We start from the raw sequence: 20,718 nt of genomic DNA, 5'->3' as shown, positions 1-20,718 counted from the left end.
AAGGGGATGGAGTTGCTAATTGAAGCCGGAAAGTGCATGGCGTTGAGCTCTTGGAGACTCAAAGTTGGCGATCTGCCCGCTCACGTGACTGACACAAGGTGTGAGAGACGAGTCGCTCTTCCCGTTATGGATGCATTGCCGCGAGCTGATGACACAGTTTAGGTACATAAACTTCCTTAACCGGGTCCCGAGGTCGTGCATCACGGAGGCGAACGATCCTCGCAGCGTACATGGCATCAAAGCACAGACAAGGAAGGAGCCGATGTCCGCATACATTTCATGGAGCTGTGATTTGATTAGAGCCATATATCTTCAATTACTTGAAAGATCCTGCTCGGGGGCACCTAAACTTGATAAGGTACAAAGCCATGAAGTATGTCCTTATTGAGAGATGACATGTTCATAGGACCTTGGAAGGGTTACTTCTCAAATGTTTGGGACAGCCGAGGCAAATCGATTGCTCTTACACGAGGGGCAGTACACAGAAGGCGCCTGTGGAACTCATCAATCGGCTCATAAGATGAAGTGGCTGATCAGCCACTTTGTTTTGTTGGCCCACCATGCTTGAGGACCTGCTTCAATTACTATAAAGGGTGTCAAGCATGCTTTAAGTTTGGGAGCATTCCGATGGTACCCGCATCGCCAATGAACCCCATCATCAAGCCTTGGCCATTTCGAGGATGGGGCATGGACATGATCTGCAAAATCCATCCCGCATCGAGCAAGGGCCACGAGTGGATCTTGGCCATTGGCAGATTATTTACTAAATGGGTGGAGGCCGTCCCTGTGAAGCCCCCGGCATCATGACGTCATCGCCAGAAAGAGCAAGGTCATCCACAGATTTGGGATTCCCTGCACCATCACCGCACCGATGGAGGTTCGGGTTTTCGCTTTCGCGAAGTTCAGAGATTTCTCACAGGGCATGGGAATTAAGTTGATCCGATCATCCCCATACTATGCTCAAGCAAATGGGCAGGCTGAAGCTGTCCAACAGAGCCTTATCAAGCCGATTAAGAGAAAATCGACGAGTACCCTAGGCGAAGGCACGAGGTTTTGCCTGAGGCTTTATGGGCTTATCGTCATGTCATGGAGGTAAAACCTTGCCGTACCATCCGGTCTTTATGGACAAGAAGCCGTGCTACCATGGGAGATCACGCTGGGTCGAGAAGTACACAGCGCTTCGTGAATGACTTGACAACCGAAGAGTATGCAGCCCCGATGAGTGATAGTGTTGAGGATTCGACTGAACTTAGACTTTGGTCACTTGAGAAAATTAAGGAGAATAAGGCCAAGGTGGCTCGTGCATATAATAAGAAGGTGAAGCCAAAGGAGTTCCACTGGCAAGGATCTCGGTATGGGAAGTCAGGTTGGCTTGGGGACTAAGGAAGGACAAGGCATATGGTAAATGGTCTCCAAATTGGCACGGGCCACAGGTTGACCAGGTCCTAAAGGGCAATGCATACATGCTCGAGCGCTTGATGGTGTGAAGTTCCCAAAGGGCCGTCAATGGCCAGCATCTCAAGAAAAAAAGAGGTCCCAAGTATGTGGGATGATGGGCAAGAAATAATGGGGCCGATTTTAAATCGGCCAAGAAAAATTCTAAACAAAAGCATAGCCGACGCACTGACTATCGACTTTAGATTAAAGCCGATGCGGAGCCATCGACTATAGAGGAAGAATCAAGTAGTTTCAAAGTCACCATTCAATTTGACATTCGATTGTGGGACGGCCTTTGTTGGCGTTTTGGGCAAAGACCGATGTATTGCCATCTATTTCTCGCTAAATGATTTATTTTGATAATCGGAAGAATTGGCATGGAATCCTTCTTCATTGATTTAAAAAGGGGATTTTTACAAAGAGTGAGCCGATTGCTCGAACGGAGGAACAAAAGGAGAAAGATTGCTGGCTCCTAGTCCTATGCTAAGTGGTCCCTACTCTAAGGACCGTCGCTCGGTCTGCCTGCCGCCATTGTAGCGCGCCGGTGCCGTCGTCGGCGAGTTCCTCTTCGTCGCTACAGCCGTAGCCCTCAATGGGGGCTTCTTCCTCCTCATCATCATCGTTCTCGTCATCATCCGACCAGGCCCAGCCGCGCTTTAAGCGCGTCGGCGCCCGTCGAGGAGGTGTCGCCCTCCTCTTCCTCCTCGTTGGAGGAGGCGCTACTGCTACTGCTATAAAGCTGTTACTATCGATAAACTCTTGCGAGCAAGTCTGTTTCCAGGTGCAGCTGAATTGACAACTCCGCTGTTAAGGCTTTCAAGTATTCTTTGTCTCCCCTTGTATCGAATCAATAAATTGGGTTTTACTACCCGCGAAGACTGCTGCGATCCCCTATACTTGTGGGTCATCAAGGAGGTGTCGTCCTCCTCTTCCTCCTCGTTGGAGGAGGCGTCGTCCTCCTCATCCTCCTCTTCTTCCTCTTCGTCGGAGGGGGTGAAGCTACCCCAGGAGAGGAGGTCATCCTCACTCTCCGCCACCAGTTCCCCGTCGATGAGGAACCGGAGGTCGTCCTCCCCATCGGTCGGGGGCAAGTCGCCGTCTGACCCGACGAGGGCCTCGGGTGGGCCATCCGGCACGAAGTCGAAGTCCCACTCCGGCTCATCCCATTGGTTGTGCTCGGCATCGGCTCGCCTGAGGAAGAAGATTGGAAGGAGAGAGCCGATGCAGCAGAGGAGGAGGATGAGTCCATGGTGGAGGAGGGCTTTTCGGTGGCTAGTGCTGAGGAAGGGGATGAAGAAGCGAGTTGCTCGACGCGGTTAAATAAAAGGGGATATAGTGGAGATTTAATGCTGTGGCGGTTTTCGAGGACATGGTGCCCAATCTGTCAAGGCGTGTAGAGAAGCTGAGAAGGCAAGGCATCATGATGAAAGATTCTGCGACGGCTCTGCTCTGCCACGACGTGACCCTACGAAGCAGAAAAAACAGAGTGGTTTTGAAATTATCATTGCCAAAACCAGGGGGCATGTGTTATCACCAGAATTTAACCAAGTCTGGAGATGGGCCGTGTTTAGATGGGCTTTGAAGATATACATGGAAAATATTCCCGAACCGGCCTTGTACAAGAAGTTTGGGCAAGATTGCCCGTGTATCTGTAAATTATAGTAGGTTACGTGTCGGTTAGAATTAAGAGATAGAGTTTAGCTCGTATACGGTTGGGTTTATTCCCAAGTTAGAGAGTCTACGGACTATAAATATGTATCTAGGGTTATTGAGAAAGGAGGACGATCACGTTCACAACAAATCAATCTAGGCGCATCGCCACCCCTTGTTTCGAGGGTTTCTCCCGGGTAAGCAACATGCTTGCCTAGATCGCATCTTGCGATCTAGGCGATGTCGTTTATTCGTTGTTGGTGTTGCCCGTGCTGAAGCCTTTTTGATGGCGAGCAACACCCTTATCTTAGGTGTTTTGGGGTTGATGACAATGCTTTCACGATGTACTTGTTTAGCTACGCTAGCCCTTGATATCTAGCTGCCCTTACACCTATTTTAGGTGTAAGGGCAGCATCTTGCTTGTTCGTTATTTAGTAGATCTAATCCGTTATAGTTGCTCCTTGTTCTTCAAGGATTGGTTTGATATCCGTATGGTTAGGCCTTATAAACGGGTTGAAGGATCCGGTAGTGCGTAAGGTGTGGTTTATTAAGCTCTAGAGGGATTGTTCCGGGGATCAACTTCACGTTGGTTTTTAGGCCTCTTTAGGGTTGATTTTCCATCATCTTACGTATCTACTAGGCTCAATTACGCATAGGATGTTCCGATTATACGGTGAAAACCCTAGACTATCGTAGATTAGCTTAGCTTGATATCGATAAAGCATGATCCCCATGTCCTTATAAATCTAACATGAACCATGGGGCAATCGGCTCTTTGAGCCGATCCACAAAACAACTTAAGAGCCGATCGGGGCTCGTATTTAATGTTTACGTGTTTGTCATGCGAGAAACTAGTCGAAGCAATCCATCACCTCCCCGACCGGGTATAGGTCAGGTGGCACGCCCTCGTAAGCACCAGGACGTGTGCCAGAAGGCATTGCGGGCCGTCGCCCGAGGGACCAGGGTCCACCGCAATCCTGGGAGCCTCCCGGCTCTACTGTGTTGCCCGTCGCTGCTCGCCGGTGGATTTCTGACCGCAACAATGCGCTACCCACTCATATGCATGTGGGCGGTTGAATATCATATGATGCAGCATGTGATGACCCAGTTTGGGTTGTTTCAAGAATGACCACGTGAATGGAAAGACACAGACCGCGTGCTCCATAGGTAAGAGTAAATAAAATGAGCTTACTTGTATCTTGTTCTATCCAATACAATGTACTAACATGTTCTTCCTTGTCATGTAGGCTTGATAGGAAGAAGCAGAGGAAGATCCAGAATTGGCCTGACAATCACAAGACGCATGTGACAATGTTCCAGAATTTTTTGGAGGTAGCACGGAATGGCGGAGGATCCCTGCTTCACTACTATAACCCAATTGCTTTCAACAACTATCTCTCTTGGTTCCTGGAGAGCATGCGTATCGAGATAGTGAAGCGTGCATCTGATGAAGAAATTTTGGAAGAGCCCATCATGTTCGACAAAGTTTGCCAAAGCCAATACAACAGGCTTGTTCGACAAGGGACATCGACTTCTTTTGCTTCCTCCCTGAACTTTGTGGTAATATTTCCACACAATAGCTAGTTCATCATAAGTTGGTGTGATATCTTTCCAGGTACTCCCTCAAAAAGTTTGCTATATCTTCATAATAGCGCTCGGAGATCAACAAGCATGCCAATGAGTGCGAGGATGTTTACGAGGAAATCCTAAAAGATAAAATAGCTAGCTCAGTACTGTGGGATTTCGTGAAGGTATGGTTGATGTCTACGCACGGTTCTATTCTTGTAGATAGTGTTGGGCCTCCAAGTGCAGAGGTTTGTAGAACAACGACAAGTTTCCCTTAAGTGGATCACCCAAGGTTTATCGAACTCAGGGAGGTAGAGGTCAAAGAAATCCCTCTCAAGCAACCCTGCAATTATGATACAAGAAGTCTCTTGTGTCACCAACACACCCAATACACTTGTCAGGTGTATAGTTGCACTAGTTCGGCGAAGAGATAGTGAAATACAAGTAATATGGATGATTATGAGTGGTAATTGCAATCTGAAATAAAAATGGCAGCAAACAAACATGTAGCAGAACTGGTTGTAAATGGTGTTTTAATGCTTGGAAACAAGGCCTAGGGATCATACTTTCACTAGTGGACACTCTCAACAATGATGCCATAATTGAATACATAGATATTATCACTTCACTATGCTACTCTGAATCACTCTCGGTTTCATAATAAACACAAATTCACGGTGTAGGGCTGCATAAGCATTCCTTAAAGTTTGCATTCCCAATCTATGGACACCCCACGCTATCACTTTGAGCATACAAACATGGTACTAACTAGACACCACAATTCATAAGTATTTCTATAAATTAAGCTTAAGAAACATACACGGTGTGCACACTGTCACCTTCACACCGTTGGACAAGATGTCCCCGGAGATCACATAATAAAACCACTTGAGTAGCACAGTAGTTGAAGAATACCATCTACTTCTTCAACTAGATTACAAAGCTCATGATCACATAAAGGTCATACATGGAGAGATAGATAGACCACATAGCTACCAGTAAAGCCCTCGGCCTCGGGGGAGAACTACTCACTCCTCATCATGGGATTCAGCAACGGCGATGAAGATGGCGTGGAGTCGATGGAGATGGCTCCGGGGGCAATTCCCCGTCCCGGCAGGTGCCGGAATAGAGACTTTCTGCCCCCCCCCCCCGGATCTTGTCTTCGGTGGCGGCGGAGCTACGGAATTTTTCGTGGACGGAGGTTTGTGTCTTTACTCTTTAGGGTTTTCGCGTCGGGAGGCATTTATAGGTGGAAGAGCGAGGTTGGTGGAGGCCAGGGGGCCTCACACCACCCCTAGGCGCGGCTAGGGCCTGGACCGCGCCTAGGCCTGATCTGGCCGCCCTGTGGCGCCTCCTCGTCTCTCCTCTGGACTTCGTCTTCGTTACGGAAAAATAAGATCTTCGGCTTTTGTTTCGTCCAATTCCGAGAATATTTCCTGTACAACTTTTCTGAAACACAAAACAGCAGAAAACCGGGAACTGGCACTGTGGCATCTTGTCAATAGGTTAGTGCCGGAAAATGCATAAAAGTGCCACGAAGTGTAAACAAAACATATAGCAATTGGTGTAAAACAAGCATGGAGCATCAAAAATTATAGACACATTTGCAATGTATCAATGGTCACGAACCTTAATGGTCCATCATTGCATTTAGCGCCTTTCTTACCTTGTCTTCCATGACACAACGCACTGGCCAAAAGTTGTGGCGGTTAGGCAACTTGCTAGGCTGCCGCGATGACGAAATTGCTACCCCTTCACCGTCTCCTCCCGAAGATGAGAAACCTGAAATACTCTCATGCTTTTACCGTTGTCCATTGTCATTTTGGTACTAGAAGGCTCCACCACATGAACCATGCCCAGGTTAGTAGCGGCCATCGCTAACAACAACCTAGGGATTTGGTTGTATGCTTCCTCCTAATCACCGTACAACATATTGAACGTGGCTTGTTTGTCCTTCCATGCCTTTCCATACTTGACATTGTAGTTAAAGAGGGATTTCACTGTATCTTGCACACACCTAATGCTCATGGTTGGAAGTGATGATATCACACCCAAAAGCTTGTAAGCAATGAACTCGGATGTGAGTTGACGGTGATCTGGCTTGTCATCCTTTCTATCAAGCTTCTTCCCCCGACACATGTGAGTTGATACACAACTTGTTATGTGCCAAGCGGAGCCTCCCTTCAAAGGTATTGCACGGACAACCCATGGGCACCAACCCTCTTCACATTTAGCCGTGTAGCGCTTCATCACGTCCGAGTGAACAATGGTGTAAGGGCGATGATGCTTAATAATCGAGAACTCTTTGATCCATACCTTAATTCCAACAAGGTCTCAAACGTCAGCCGTTTAACTATCCCATTTGTCTTGTGATCCACATCATGGAGGGAAATTGTTCTAGCTCCAAGAAGTAAACTCTTGCAACCATCAACCACGACCCCATCCGCAAGACTAACATCACGGAACAATGGTATCCGAATATCCCATCCAGTTACATTCTTGAAGATATCGGCTCTTTCGGCTTCCTAAGTTGTCAACCCATCCTCATAAAGATCTTCATCGGGACCATCGTCATCCGAGTCCGATGCATAACATCGTAAATAAGGGATGGTGTGGTCCATGTTCTCTTGCATCAAATATGTGTCCAAATCACCAACATTGTTGTCATTGATCTCGAAATCATTCTCAGTGTGCTCATCTCATCATACTGTTTCTCCAACGGTTCATCTTGGGTTAAAGGAGGTTCGGTGACTTCTTCTTGGCTCATGGGTGGTGGACTCCTAGCATCAATCGGGGAGGCGCGCCGGTTAAGGTCAATCGTCCGGTTAAGGTCAAGCGTCCGATTAAGGTCAAGCTGTAAATTAGCATTGGCCGTCTTGGTCACAAACAACTCCAGAGCCTTGTCATGTGACTCAACCACCATCTCCTCGTAAACAGTCCAAATGTTGCTCGAAATTGATACCCATTATTTTTCAATGGTGTGCATTCCAAACCCCACATTATGTCTTCCATCTAGTTCAACAACATCACTTGGCTCATTCCAATTCAAGTCAATCCTCACTTGCGCTACCACCTCAGCATAGTTAGGGCTACGGTCAAACACCATGTCAAGCTCATCCGGGTCTGACTCTATGTTTCCTTTCAAAAAAGCATCCTTGTCCACATGATGAACATGAGCAATTCTTTCCATCCCTAGCATAATTTCAACAACACATAGATACGTGTGTTCAATAATTAGCCATGGCAAGACAAAACAAATCAAGTCATACAACCAAACCCTTACACTTCTCCAAGTCCAACAAACCCTAACATTCCAAAAAAAACTAGGGTTGGAAAATCAAGCTAGGGTTTCACATCTAATCTAGATCTAACCAAATCCATGAAAACCTTGGATGAAAAGAAGGGGACCAGAAGAGATTACCTTAAGGGACGGGTTGGGAACGCAATCCACAAATAGATTTGCAAACATCTAAATGGATTTGTGAGGGATTTGGATGGGGGAGAGGTGGGACGCTTGGTCGGGGAGAGGAGAAGGAAGAAACATAGAAGAAAAAAATGAGGTTGAGTCGGGCTGGGGCGGCTCGGACGACGCCTATAAGTGAATGTGTAACGTCTATGGGAGGGGCGCCACAATTTCGATGTGTGGCGCCCGAGAGAGCGGCACCACAAGCCCTGCCACGTCGGCTAGCCACGCCACGCAGGCAGCTGCCCGCCATGTAGGCCACAGTGAAGTGTGGCACCGCTCACATTGGCGCCACACAGAAGAGTTAGTCGAGTGAAATAGTTTCGCCTGAGGGTTATTCTGTGCAATAGTTTTTCAAAGGGTTAATTTTGTCAAAATCGCCTGAATTAGACTCCCCTTGAAATAAAAATAAATAAAACGTTTTTCCCCAAAAAAAAATAAATAAATATAAAACGGGATATACATACAGGAAATTACGGTCGCTTTCTGTTCCTTTCTTCCGTAGAAGCTCGGAAGCCAAGGCTGCCTCGTCCCCCCAAAAGCCCTCCTCCACTTCACGGCTTCACCACCAAGAGCGCAGGATTCTCATGGGCTGCGTAGGATCCACCCCCAAGGGCGCCGCAGCCGCCGGAGGCGGTAAGACTGCCGGTAAGAGTCCACGATCCGAGCACCCAACCCCTCAGATTCCCCTTCCCGTCGTTCTTCGCTTTTCTGTTTGATCCGTCCAGTTAGGATCGGGTGTTTGTGGCAACTAACTTACGATTTCCGTGCGACTCGTGGAATTGGGTTCTTGGGGCTTGATGATGAATTTGTTGGTCTCTCTAGGGCATGGATTGCGATGGAGTAGATGGCACTTAGTTGGGTTGTTGCCTTGTGGGAATGGGTTATTGGTCGAGCTGTGCTTGGCAGGAATTGAGTTCTTGGTTCCAAATTGAGTTAGGTTACAGTTGTGAGTTCATGGTGTGTGTATGTGGCTAGTCGGTGAAGGGGCGGGCAGGGATTTGAGTGGTGCCTTCATGGGAACGATTATTGGTTCTGTTGTGATTTGGGCTCCTGGCCTCTCTTGAGACTGGGTAAAAATTGCAGGATCAAACTTATGCCCATCGGGGAAGTGAATGGGTTAATCTGTTGTGTGGGTGTCCTTGTAGAATGATGAGTTTGTTAGGATGAGATTCTTGGGGAAGATGGAGCTGCTCCCCCTTGCGTAATTGGAGAGTGCTCTTGCTGAATTTGATTATGCTATTGAGTGACTGCATGAGTGTAAATTGAACCTCTTCTACATTTTGTTTCCTGTGCTGACTTAGATGTCAGTGTTGAATGGCAGCACGATTGCAAATTGAACTTCTTATGCATTTTATTTCTTGTGTGCATTACATGTGGAAGATGTTATAGGACAGTTTCTGATTTCGTGAATCATAGTTTGGTGAAGAGGTGATCATGATCCGTCAGTCCATGGACATGAAGATTTTTTTGTTTTGTTTGGATCTTCCAAATTGTTAAGCTGTGAAAGACTCAAAGATGTTGTTGAACTCTGAGGTGGATATTCCAAATTTAGCATTGGTGACGAAATTGTCTTCTTGAGAGAAAGTTTTATTTCTTCAGATTTCTTGTCTTTGATCTGAATCTTTCTTGATTGGATAGCATAGCATGCACAGCTATGCCTTGCTACATGACTCAGAATTTTGATGTATGTATAATTTGTACTGAACTAATTAGCTAGCATAGCAGTCAGCAAGATTCAGTCTTAACATCTATTGCATTATTGGGTGTGTGATTACCATTCTTTCTGTATATTTGGAGGTTTCTGTTTTATTTTGTGCTATGTATTAGTTGTTATTATGCAATACGTAAGCAAATATTATTTTTGTGACCTGTTCTGTCCCGGTAAAAGAAACATGGCATTTTGTGCAAGTTGGACACTGCAAGCTGGAACTATACATGATGTGTTTTTCTTGTTTATTACAGTTGCGCGGAGTTGCCTTTTGCAGATGTTCAGCTAGATTTAATAGCTTTGTATCTGTAAACTCGTAATAAACTCATGATTGTGTCAATATTCATTAAAGAATATGGATGATCATTTATTTAACCTGATTTGCCTGAAGCCTGACAAAATCTACCCACAAGGACTAGGCTTTGCTAAACTACTAGTTTAAGATGGTACTTAATGTTTTGAACAAGTCTTGTGGGGTTTGCTAATTGATAAAGGAGAGACATGTGACGCATGAGGCATGGCAGTAGTAATATGTAAGTGCTGATGCATCATATTATATCTGTTGAAAATATACAATACAATTGCGATCTTCATTCTATGGCTCGACACTTGCAAGTATTTTAGATAGGCACAATGTGTAGAGTTGATGACTTTATGGAGATCTATTTATGAAATACATGCCTGATTACTCACTGACAATGTCTGCTCTCAAGCAATTAGATTGAAGAACATTATTAAATACATATCTGTGCTTTAATCTTCCACATGGATCAAATATTGTCCATTGAATATTTAATTATTGCAATCGTGTGTTATTTACATAGATTGATTTTGATTTATGTTCTTTCCCTATGAGGTAGTCTGTTGGTGGTAAAAATTTGCTATTTGTCATATGTAATGAGTATATTCATGGTACACATAGTACTAACAAATAACAAGGTAGTTGGCTAGGAAAGATTTCTTTAGGTTTGAAAGTAAGCTTTTAATAAAATGCTACAGTTATATAAGGATGCTCCTGTTCCATAGACATGAATTTTCGAGAGAAAAAAAACTTGTGCTATTCGACATGTGCCAAATGTACTATAATATCATTCCCTCTAAACTTCTTCAGGCTTCACTGGTCATCTCATGCAATGAGATTTATTTTTTAATTATGCAGAAGTTACAAAGAAAGTCAGGAAACCTAAGCCATGGAAGCACCCCCAGCCGATTACAATTGGCCAGCTCAGGCAGATGCGTGATGAGTTTTGGGACACAGCTCCTCACTATGGTGGTCAGAAAGGTGCTTCTTACTCCTTTTTTCTATCAGTGTCTTTACATATTTTTGCTTCATATTGAACTATCAGTCGAGCTAGGCTTCCCTTTTCTGCTTGGATAATGTGGTTCTTTTAGCTGCTCATGCAGATTCAATCATGCACTAACCATTTAAGCCTTCTACAGAAATTTGGGATGCCCTTCGTGTTGCAGCAGAGTCTGAGGTAGCCCTTGCGCAGACAATTGTGGAAAGTGCGGGTGTAATTGTTTCAAATGCTGACCTGACTCTCTGCTATGATGAAAGAGGTTTGGTTCTCGACTTTGTAATTGTTTTCATTCTTTCAATTGTGTTCAGGTCGTTTATGAGAACTATTAACATTTCAGGTGCTAAATATGAACTTCCCAAGTATGTGTTGAGTGAGCCAACCAACCTGGTCCAAGACAGTTGAATGGGAGCTGTGGAAAGACCTATCATGTAAAAAACTGTACATCACTTCAGATGCTAAAAACAATGCCCTTCCTCGTGCGTCCTGGTAACAGGAGCATGCTTGATAAAAGATTTCAAGCATGCTTCTCGTAACTGTCAGCTTACAGTTTCCCCCCCTGTTGTTAGCATACAACGTTCTCTTCTATCTCGACTGTTTTCTGATGATTTTAGATAAACTTCTTCATAGCATCCCCTCTATCGGTACTACTGTAAACATGAGTCTGCTTAGAAATCTTTGGTATGGGTTAGAGACTTTAGAGTGGTGCTTTGAAGTCTGGTTACCATGGTACAGGTTCGACTATGGTATAAATTTAAAAGAGAAATATGCGACATCTGTTAAAGTAATATCTGTTGCCTTGGCTCTGATGCATCAATTGGTCATTTTACTGCATGTAGTGTTGCATTGTGTTATCGGCTTTTGCAAAATAAGAATCCGATGTCAGTGGTACTTTTTACAAGATATCTGATGATGCTGGAATGTTCTGGAAGGAAGTAACACACCCACCATACTAGCAGTACTGTAGTCATCATATGTTCTGATGTTGTTTCATCTAGTGGCATGACATGATGCCATCATGTCCTGGTCTCTATTATCAATATATCATCTTGTGTCGCCGTGGATGCTATCGGTAGCGATGTCAGCGTTTCTCCTCTCAGAGCACAATTGGCCCTTCACCTGGTGAAACGTCTCGAGGCATGTGATGCTTTCTCCTCTTGTGTGTTTGTAGCTTTCTCACTCCTGGCTCCTGGCATGGAAGATGCCTATGTCCCATCTCCTGGAGGCACCATTTTTCTGTGGGTTCCGAGGCCTGAATATCTGCTTCTTTAGCTGTCCCACTGCCTTCCTGATTCCTGAAGTCGTTGTCCATGAGATCGGGATCCTCGCATTAGAATATGGTGATGATCCAACTGCTACGCTTAGGTCTAAGACCAGAAAGATACTCTTAGCACCGTGATTTTCACAACGCTGCGCACGATTAGAAAGAAGTCCAAATGGTTCCTTCTCTTTTCTCCAGTCCCAGGGGTACTCCTACAAGGAGACAGTTCTTCAGGGCAGAAAATTAGCACTAAATTTTGTTATTCTTATACAGCGAAAACTTATTCCTTTTTCCGATGAAACTGTAGAAGCATAAAAAGGATTACCTGTTTTTTTAGACTTTTTTTGACAGTTGAAATTTTAAGTTTTGCACCCAGGATCAGGAGGCGTTCTCCTTGGCGAACCTTTGATTCTCCGGATGTTTCATGTGATATATCATGCCTCAGTAGCAAAGTTTCGTATCAAGCCATACATGTGGTATTCTACTCTATTTTGCATGCTAAAACAAGACGGACTGGATTTGTTCAGACAAAATTTCTATCATCCTCCCTTTCGTTTTATGCAATTGACACATATTTACACATGAAAATCCGCGGGTGAAGCTAGAATCAATGACACGCATTGATTTCTGAAGAACTATGCCATATTTGCTAGATGAATAAGTCATCCCAGAAACAATGCAATATCTACCACTCAACATGAGTGGCTGCAGTTTGTATGCTTTAACCCTTACCTAACCCTTAAACCCTAGAACAATGTAGAAGGCAGCAGCATGCCAGCATTATTGCACACACGTTCCAGTATTTGTATTATCTCATTCTATGTCTAGTTTCCATTGAAGCAAATAACTTCTCGTTTGCAAGGTACACATGGAACTAGTATCCTAGAAATAGTGCTCAAATAGTTATAGACAGATAATGGCAGCTGATTGAGTATATATATTTCATCAGCAGAATTTAGCAGTCAGAAATCTGCATCCACTGTGCACCAATATGTGAACATCTGATTCTCCTTCCAGTCTGATGGACAACTTTGCTCATAAACTGAGAACAACAATTTCTGTGGAATCTAGGGACATTCATGATGAACTATTTCTGACAATGAAATGCACATCTAGGATGATATTCTGGCAGATCTTACAATGTGAAGCATGCTAAATTGACCTCAGACGGAAAAAATAGAAATTGGTAAAATAGTATTCTCGGCTCGGAAATTAATTTGGACTCTAGTCCAAGGCATCGCCCCTCCATGCTTTTGCGCAACTATATTACCATTTGGTTACAATGGGTAACATTTGAATCTTGGAACCCTCCATACAAATCGACTCTTCAATTTGATTCTATTTTCACTTCTTAAGAACTGCACATGACTTATCCACCGCTTCTAATTTAGCCTGTTTGCATCCTACGCGTCATACTTGCAGAGGTTCTCAAACCCCATGTACTCATGGTGCTGGAACTTCTGAATCATGTTCGAGATGCCCACCCCACCTGCAGATTGAAAGGACATACACTTTCTATTAACACTGTTCAAACAATGGATATTCACTCAGGGGCAGTTAGATGTTTCAAACCTACCAAGAGAAATTGCGCTGACGAAGATCATGAAAGCCAATATGAAGATGATGAGTGATGCCCGCCCTAACCAGCTAATCAGCCTCCTTACCACGTGCTGGCCGATAATGGCAGCAACGAAGGCCACGGCAACAAAGTAAGCAGCTAAAGAAAAGGTGATGAAATGGATTCAGTACATGTCATGCACTAGCAAGAAAATACAAAAGTAAACCAAAGGTAGAGTACCATAAGGGACTGGAAACCGGTTCAAGAGGTAGTATTCCACGACGGACATGGAAGCCGAAAACATCATCGCAAACGTGGCTGTAGCACTTGAAACCTATCATAGTTTCACTTTAGGAGGTGTTCTTTGCAGGCAAAGCATAACTTGTGAACACACATGCACAAAACAATCCAGGTGGAGTATACCTGTGGAGGGATGCCGAGCTCTAAAAACAGTGGCCCCATGATAAAGCCACCTCCAAGACCTAGGAGACCACCGACAAGCCCCGCCATGACACCGAAGAAGCAGTATATGCAGAGCTGATGAAATTTCAGGGTGGTTTGGTCACTTCCCTTTGATGATAGAACCCTCTTCCCATTCATCAGGCCCAGTGCTTCATACATAGTCACTCCTACTGATACTGGGATCTACATCCAACAGACAGAAAGATTTATCATGATGTAATGGTCAATATTGTTCGAATACAAAAAAAGAATACAGCCATTCGTCTCATTCTAATGACATAAATCAGTAATATATGATAAAAGGGACTTATAGTGAAAATTGGTCCCTGTAGAGTCCACCACTTTGTACATAAAAAATGGGAGCTTAAGATCACATGTTAATTTGTATGAAAAATTATATACGTAACTCAAAGGTTTGAATCTGTAAGTTTGAGTAGTTTCAACCTTTTTAGAGATCAATCAAAGCACGGGAGGTAATTCATAAATATGATAAGTTATGGTTTCGATACAATACACTTTTTTTCCAAGGAATACCATACGTTTCAGTAGTACCAAGTGTTCAGAAGATCAACAAAAGCATGCAAGGTAATTCATAAATGTGATTTTAAATAGATATTTAAAACAAAAATGTGAATATCATAAAGGATTTATATAGTATGTATAATAAATCAGCATGTATTGTTGGTGTAACAGGCACACAATAATACCTGGAGAAAGTTCAAAACCCAGTACCACGTGGAGCAAGTTGAAGTGTAGTTCTGTAAATATGAGAAAAACATCATAGCATTGGGATATTACTGCTAAAGCCTCAAAGATATTACTGCTGATGAGATAACCGTAAAATAAATAAAAGAAACAATAGTTCCTAAGCAATATAGTGATAGTATCTGTATGTATCTTCTAATTAACCGAGAAAGTAAGACTTATCAAAGCGACACAATGGGTGAGTTGCATATATTGATTTGATTCCTATTGTTTATGAACGACAATGGTCCTAAAGGATGCATTTTTACTTTTGCGAATTTTACTGTTACACATCGAGACATATTAACTGAACATTATATTGGGTAAAGACAAATGAACTCCAACAGAGAACAAAGCTTGCTCAAAGGCCAAGGAAAAACAGCGGAGCAATACAGAAAGAATCAAATACGTCCAGTGTTACAAGACAAGATAACTAATGGTGAAAAGCTGGAAATTAGATAAGGCTGGCACTAAAATTACCATTTAGGTATTAATTTTCACATGATCCTTACCTTTGTGATCTGAATTGCAAGAAATGCTAGCCACACGAACGTGAGAAGACCAAACTCTTTCCAGTAAATGTTGTTCATAAGCGATGGCTGAAATATTGGGAAATCTTAGCTTTAAATCCTTGAGAGTGATTTTCCAACAAATGCATGGGATCATGTATATTTTCATAAGATGTTTACCGCTTCATCTGATCGGATTTTTGCATCAACTGCAGCACCTGGTCCTGTAGGAAGTGGTGCATACTCTGGTTCCTCACCTGAAAGGTTGGCAAATATAAGCAATAATATATGGATTCGGTGACAGATGAGCAGCACATCGTTTTCTAGCCCTCTTACTGATTTGCTCCAACCGTTTTGCAATCTCCTGGAAGAAATGAAATAGTCACATCAGTATACAAGAGAAGCAAATAAAAGTAGAGGAGATACAGAATCACTGTTTACAAAGATGACGAGATAATTGAGAAATATTACCCTTTTGATTATGGTCTCTTTCTTCCATGTCTCGACACCTTTCAGAAAAGCTTTAGTTGATGTGCCTACAGTTTAATTTGGAGAAGCAAACGAAGGTCATTCATGATAATTAGCTAGCCAGAATACCAAAAGCAGCAGTTTAGGGATGAATTGAGCACCTAGGAAAAGGACTATCAACAGAACTGTGACCAGCCAGTCAGGGAATATAACATTGAAAATAACACCAATGCTGATTCCAAGCATTAGCATAGGCTGGATTAGCAGTGCTAGGTCATAGTCGATCATCGGCATATCCAAAGTTGGATGTTTCAGCTTGAGATTGTAGTACACAGTTGAAACTGCTGCACCTGTAATCATACCTGTCCCAAAGAATACAAAATCTCAATTAAACTAACTGTCTCGATTAAATTACTAAATTACCATTTCAATTAAAATATTTTTATATTATTCTATTGTATTTTTCAAGACTCGCATAGCAAGTTGGAGAAAAGATTTTTCTTTCAGTTGTACTAAACTACTATAGCAATGTCAACCAATTATTCTGAGTAAATAAAGGTAATTAGACAAAGCATAATCGAGTTGCTAGACAACAACAATGTATATACTGTCAGCAGAGAAGCGAATCAGATATTTGGTATTCAAGTGGAAAGAGAATGGGAAACAAATTTATCAAATACATGCAGAGAACAGCATTACATTTAGAACAGTTGAAGAAATTTGCTAACTGGTGTTCCATATTGGCTTCTCATCTTTTAGCAACCTTTTCTTTGAAAACAAGTAAACATGGACTTTGCTTATGCTGAAGTACAAGTAAGCCGGACAAAGGCAAAAAAGTTGCAATCTTTATGCATATGAATCTATGACTAGCAACCACCACAAGCCCCTGTCTAGTCCAAAAGGCAAATAAAAAATAGTAATATCAACAACCACTTCAGGAAATCTAAGTATTCTAATTCCTAATCTGCCAGAGTCATAACTTTCCAACAATAACAGGACAGGCAAGATCCCTCAAAAAGATGCGAACTAATGCACACACACACGAATCAATCATTAACGGCACAACATAACTAAAAAAGCTTGAGAACAGAGAGTTCGTAGGGACAGCATGAGCTACTTCTTTAAGAGCATGCACAAAAGAGGAAATATCCAAAGGAAACGACAGATTCTCACACTTGGACATGGCAGTGGACGACTTGGGATCGAAACCGATGATCAAAGTCAGCATGGGCACAAAGATCCCACCGCCACCAACACCGCCGACGCTACCGAAGGACGCGCCGAAGAACCCGATCAGTGATCCCAGCACCATTTTCCATCCAAATTCCATCGGCTACAGCATGTAGAAGTTTCACCAGATTAGCTGCATATCCAGAAACACTACAGGGCACAGACCTAGTATTAAATAAATAATATTAAATCAAGAGAATTCAGCTCCATCGTGCATGGGTGAAACTGAATGGCCGGAGACCCACGAGACCGAGCACTGAAAAAAGCACAGTATCCCACATCTCATGTCTAAACAAAAGGGAAATAAAGTATAGAAGGAAACCAGAACGTAAGCGATTTTTGTAAGATGAAATGCTCAAAAAGCTGTGGTTTGTTGCGTAGGAGTACCGGCCAAACGTGCTGGTACGAATTCCCATCGCTCCGCCACATGAAATCGGCAATCTTGTTGAGGAGGCTGATTTCCTCCTCCGGCGCCACAACGGTGGCGGCAGCGGCGGAGGCCGGCGAGAAGCCTCGGTCGGCCGCGACGACGACGACGGCCGCGGCCGCGCACGCGGCGCCGAGAGCGGCAATGGCGTGCCGCATCCTCCTCCCCATCTCCCGGCCCCCAAGATAGGCAACCTTTTTGCACCGCTTTCCTGCTCCCACGAGAACAAGGGAAAAAATGGAAACTTGGTGAGAGCTTGGCTTTCCTTGGTGGCGCTAGAGCCTCGGAATTCACGGGATCAAACGCTCTCGGGTTGGGGAAACGTACAAATACAGAGGCCGCGCGACACTTTGCTGGATTCCTGGTGGTTTTCTTGGGTGCGCAACAGGACGGCAGAGGATACAGCAGAAGCCGCGGTTTTGGATGGTTCGGATTGGGAAAGAAAGTCGGAGAAATTCGCAGGAACTGGATACAATGCGAAGGTGTAATGGGACGAACAGAGAGATAGAGAAGGTGTGAAGGGGGGAGGCGACGAACTCGGGGCCAAATTTAGAGGGTGGTGTGGTGTGCCAGTTTGCATATATGCCCACAGGAGAATGACAAAATTATGAAGCGGTGCCATTGAAATTCACCGAAATTGTGAACCGGGTCCGTTGGAATTATTTACAATTTTCTGGATCGAAATTTGAATCTTATTTCACTTTTCTTTTTTATTTTCTCGTTTAAAATCTTCGGGCGTAATTTGAAAAGGTAGTTTTTCACGGCTAGGATGGTAGTCGTAGTATGTGTAAATGCTAGTTTATGCCTTTACACACAAGAAAGAGAACTTTGCCTACAATTAAAGAAACTATCACCAGATGTCAAAGCTCCACAAATCCTGAAGCAGTTGAAGCACAAGTTGGTGAAATAAATATTTTCTTGAATACTAGTTATATTTTATGGGGCACGCGGCGCTGCGGTGAAAGTTCCCCCACCGGAAGCGGCATTTTGCGGCGCGTGCTCGGGCGGAAAAAGTGCTCTCCGCCGGGCGCGCCATTATGCAGCGCGTGGCGCGGCACGAACGGCTACTTTGACCGTTTTCGTTTCAAAATAAATCAAACAAATCAAACAAAATACAAAAATTTAATTGAAAATATGAAATATATTAAAAGTTCGATGATACGGCGTGACATTTTATTTTAAACTACTCTAATCCTACTCCGAATCCCAATCGTAGTCCGATGAGTGGCGGCGACGTCCTCGGGAAACTGGCGCGCCCACTCGAGGCGGAGGCGCTCGTCGCGCTCGGCGACGAGGAGGCGTTGCTCGAGCTCCCGTTGGCGCCGCTGCTGCTCGCACGTAATGACCGGCGATGGCCGCGAGCTGCTCTGCCTGCTCCCGCGTCTAGACGTCGTGGAAGTTCATCTGCCGGCGGGAGCGGCCGAGGCGCCAGGCGACGCCGTCGTAGACCCGCGCCGCCTCATGCGCCGTGTCAAACGTCCCGAGACGGATACGCTCCTCGCCGGAGCGGATCTTCGCGTCGAAGAGGCCGCTTGGCCGCGCGCGAGTACCGCGGTAGCCGGAGGCGGAGCATCGGCGTGGGAGACAGAGCGGTGGAGAGAGAGAGAGAGGGGCGGAGCAACACGCGGAATGTTCAGGCAGTTGGCGTGTACGCGCGTTTATAGAGCGCGCGGCAGCCGACGCGGCAAGTTTTCCGCGCGGGATAGCGCAAAAGCGCGGACGCGTCAATTTTTTTAGCGCGCCCGTTGGAGATTCGCGCGGACGCCCGCGCGCACCAAACTGACAGTTTTTTTTGCCGCGCGCGCTTTTTACCACGTCTGTTGGAGATGCTCTAATTACGAGATCCACTCTAGCTGGTTTAAACTGTCTAGACACACTACATGGCATGTGATGCCATGCAATTATTCGATCTCACTATCGTAGTTACATGACACGGACATATTTTGCTGTTCAATTTTAAATATCAATTTGATCGCAAAATGTAAATTGTACGTTAATAATCATACCATCATACCTACTTAAAAAGTAGTGGATATAATTTATTTATGTTCGCAAAATCGCAAGATGGATGGTCAAAGTTAGATCTCAGAACTTCATGTAAATATGAATTGGTGGCGGTACTTTCAACTTAACAGAATCGAAAAATATGACAAAAAAAATTCGCTTGTTCTGCCATTGTATAGTAGACGATCACTGGCCGTCGACGAATATGTCACAACACATTTGAAAATTTGTTTCTCTTTGAAATTAGCAACATGCATGAAAACTAATACAAATCTGAAGCGAAATATGGTGGACTTTGGCATTCCACTCCCAAGAAACGGCACGGCTTGTCTAACTTGCTAGTAGCAAGTCACGGTGCTACAGTTCTCTATAACTGTTCGATAATTAGGCACAATTTCCATAATTAATTCCAGAATATAAAACATGATGACAACAACTGCTAACATGTGAAACTCGAACATACTAGATGCATTAATCAACATGAGTAGCAGCAAGCACAAACAAGTAAAGCATCCATCGCTAAACAGATCGAGATATGTCGCACGTACCGATCTGGTGGTGGTGGCGGTGGAGGCGTAGCAGATGATGTCGCAGCAGTAACGTTGTTGATGACACCGTTGTTGACGACGGGGACGACGGGTCGAAGTAGACGGCGTTGAAGACGACGGTAGGCAGCACCGCCCGACTTGGACGGAAGGCGACCCGTGATGAAGAGCTTGAGCGATCGCGCGAGCGCTTCCCAAAACCTAATCCGCCCTCTCCCGTACGGGATCGCAAGGACGAGTGGTTCCGGAGACCTGCTCTCCCGTTCGCCGATGCACGTCGGCTCGCGGGATGGAGTAGGCTACGATGGCGGCGCAAGCAGAGAGAGGTGGAAACCCTAACTCGTGTATTGGATGTGTTTCTGCGGTAGCCGGGCAAGAGATTATA

At 44.4% G+C, this 20,718-nt stretch overlaps 2 protein-coding genes across 2 annotated transcripts; one reads left to right on the top strand and one right to left on the bottom strand.

The window, feature by feature from the left end:
* Window positions 1-8,619: 8,619 nt before the first annotated feature.
* On the top strand, window positions 8,620-11,913 carry LOC124652776 (ubiquitin domain-containing protein 1-like). Its single transcript, XM_047191818.1, has 4 exons — window positions 8,620-8,764; window positions 10,987-11,109; window positions 11,268-11,387; window positions 11,466-11,913. Exons 1-4 carry the CDS (start codon window positions 8,704-8,706, stop codon window positions 11,528-11,530), a joined length of 369 nt encoding a protein of 122 aa, XP_047047774.1. The 5' UTR covers window positions 8,620-8,703; the 3' UTR covers window positions 11,531-11,913.
* Window positions 11,914-13,391: 1,478 nt separating this feature from the next.
* Window positions 13,392-18,334, bottom strand: LOC124652772 (sulfite exporter TauE/SafE family protein 3-like). The gene is made up of 13 exons (XM_047191815.1): window positions 18,112-18,334; window positions 17,745-17,995; window positions 17,301-17,460; window positions 16,289-16,489; window positions 16,131-16,195; window positions 15,996-16,023; window positions 15,840-15,916; window positions 15,663-15,749; window positions 15,114-15,164; window positions 14,368-14,589; window positions 14,185-14,278; window positions 13,963-14,103; window positions 13,392-13,875 (listed from the first exon to the last, which is right to left on the bottom strand). The coding sequence occupies exons 2-13, from the start codon at window positions 17,952-17,954 to the stop codon at window positions 13,790-13,792; spliced, it is 1,422 nt and encodes a 473-aa protein (XP_047047771.1). The 5' UTR covers window positions 17,955-17,995; window positions 18,112-18,334; the 3' UTR covers window positions 13,392-13,789.
* Between the last annotated feature and the right edge of the window lie 2,384 nt (window positions 18,335-20,718).

Source organism: Lolium rigidum, chromosome 5, assembly GCF_022539505.1.
Source record: "Lolium rigidum isolate FL_2022 chromosome 5, APGP_CSIRO_Lrig_0.1, whole genome shotgun sequence".
In the NCBI taxonomy this organism is placed as follows: Eukaryota; Viridiplantae; Streptophyta; class Magnoliopsida; order Poales; family Poaceae; genus Lolium; species Lolium rigidum.
This window is presented reverse-complemented; position numbering and strand designations above follow the sequence as displayed.

Excerpts from the sequence above, each read along its gene's own strand:
- LOC124652776 (XM_047191818.1), top strand. The coding sequence starts at position 8,704 with ATGGGCTGCGTAGGATCCACCCCCAAGGGCGCCGCAGCCGCCGGAGGC. Across the intron at positions 11,110-11,267 it reads TCACTATGGTGGTCAGAAAG|AAATTTGGGATGCCCTTCGT; the intron begins GTGCTTCTTACT and ends AGCCTTCTACAG. Across the intron at positions 11,388-11,465 it reads TCTCTGCTATGATGAAAGAG|GTGCTAAATATGAACTTCCC; the intron begins GTTTGGTTCTCG and ends TTAACATTTCAG.
- LOC124652772 (XM_047191815.1), bottom strand. The coding sequence starts at position 17,954 with ATGGGGAGGAGGATGCGGCACGCCATTGCCGCTCTCGGCGCCGCGTGC. Across the intron at positions 15,917-15,995 it reads AAAACGGTTGGAGCAAATCA|GTGAGGAACCAGAGTATGCA; the intron begins GTAAGAGGGCTA and ends CCAACCTTTCAG. Across the intron at positions 15,165-15,662 it reads TTGCAATTCAGATCACAAAG|AACTACACTTCAACTTGCTC; the intron begins GTAAGGATCATG and ends TCATATTTACAG.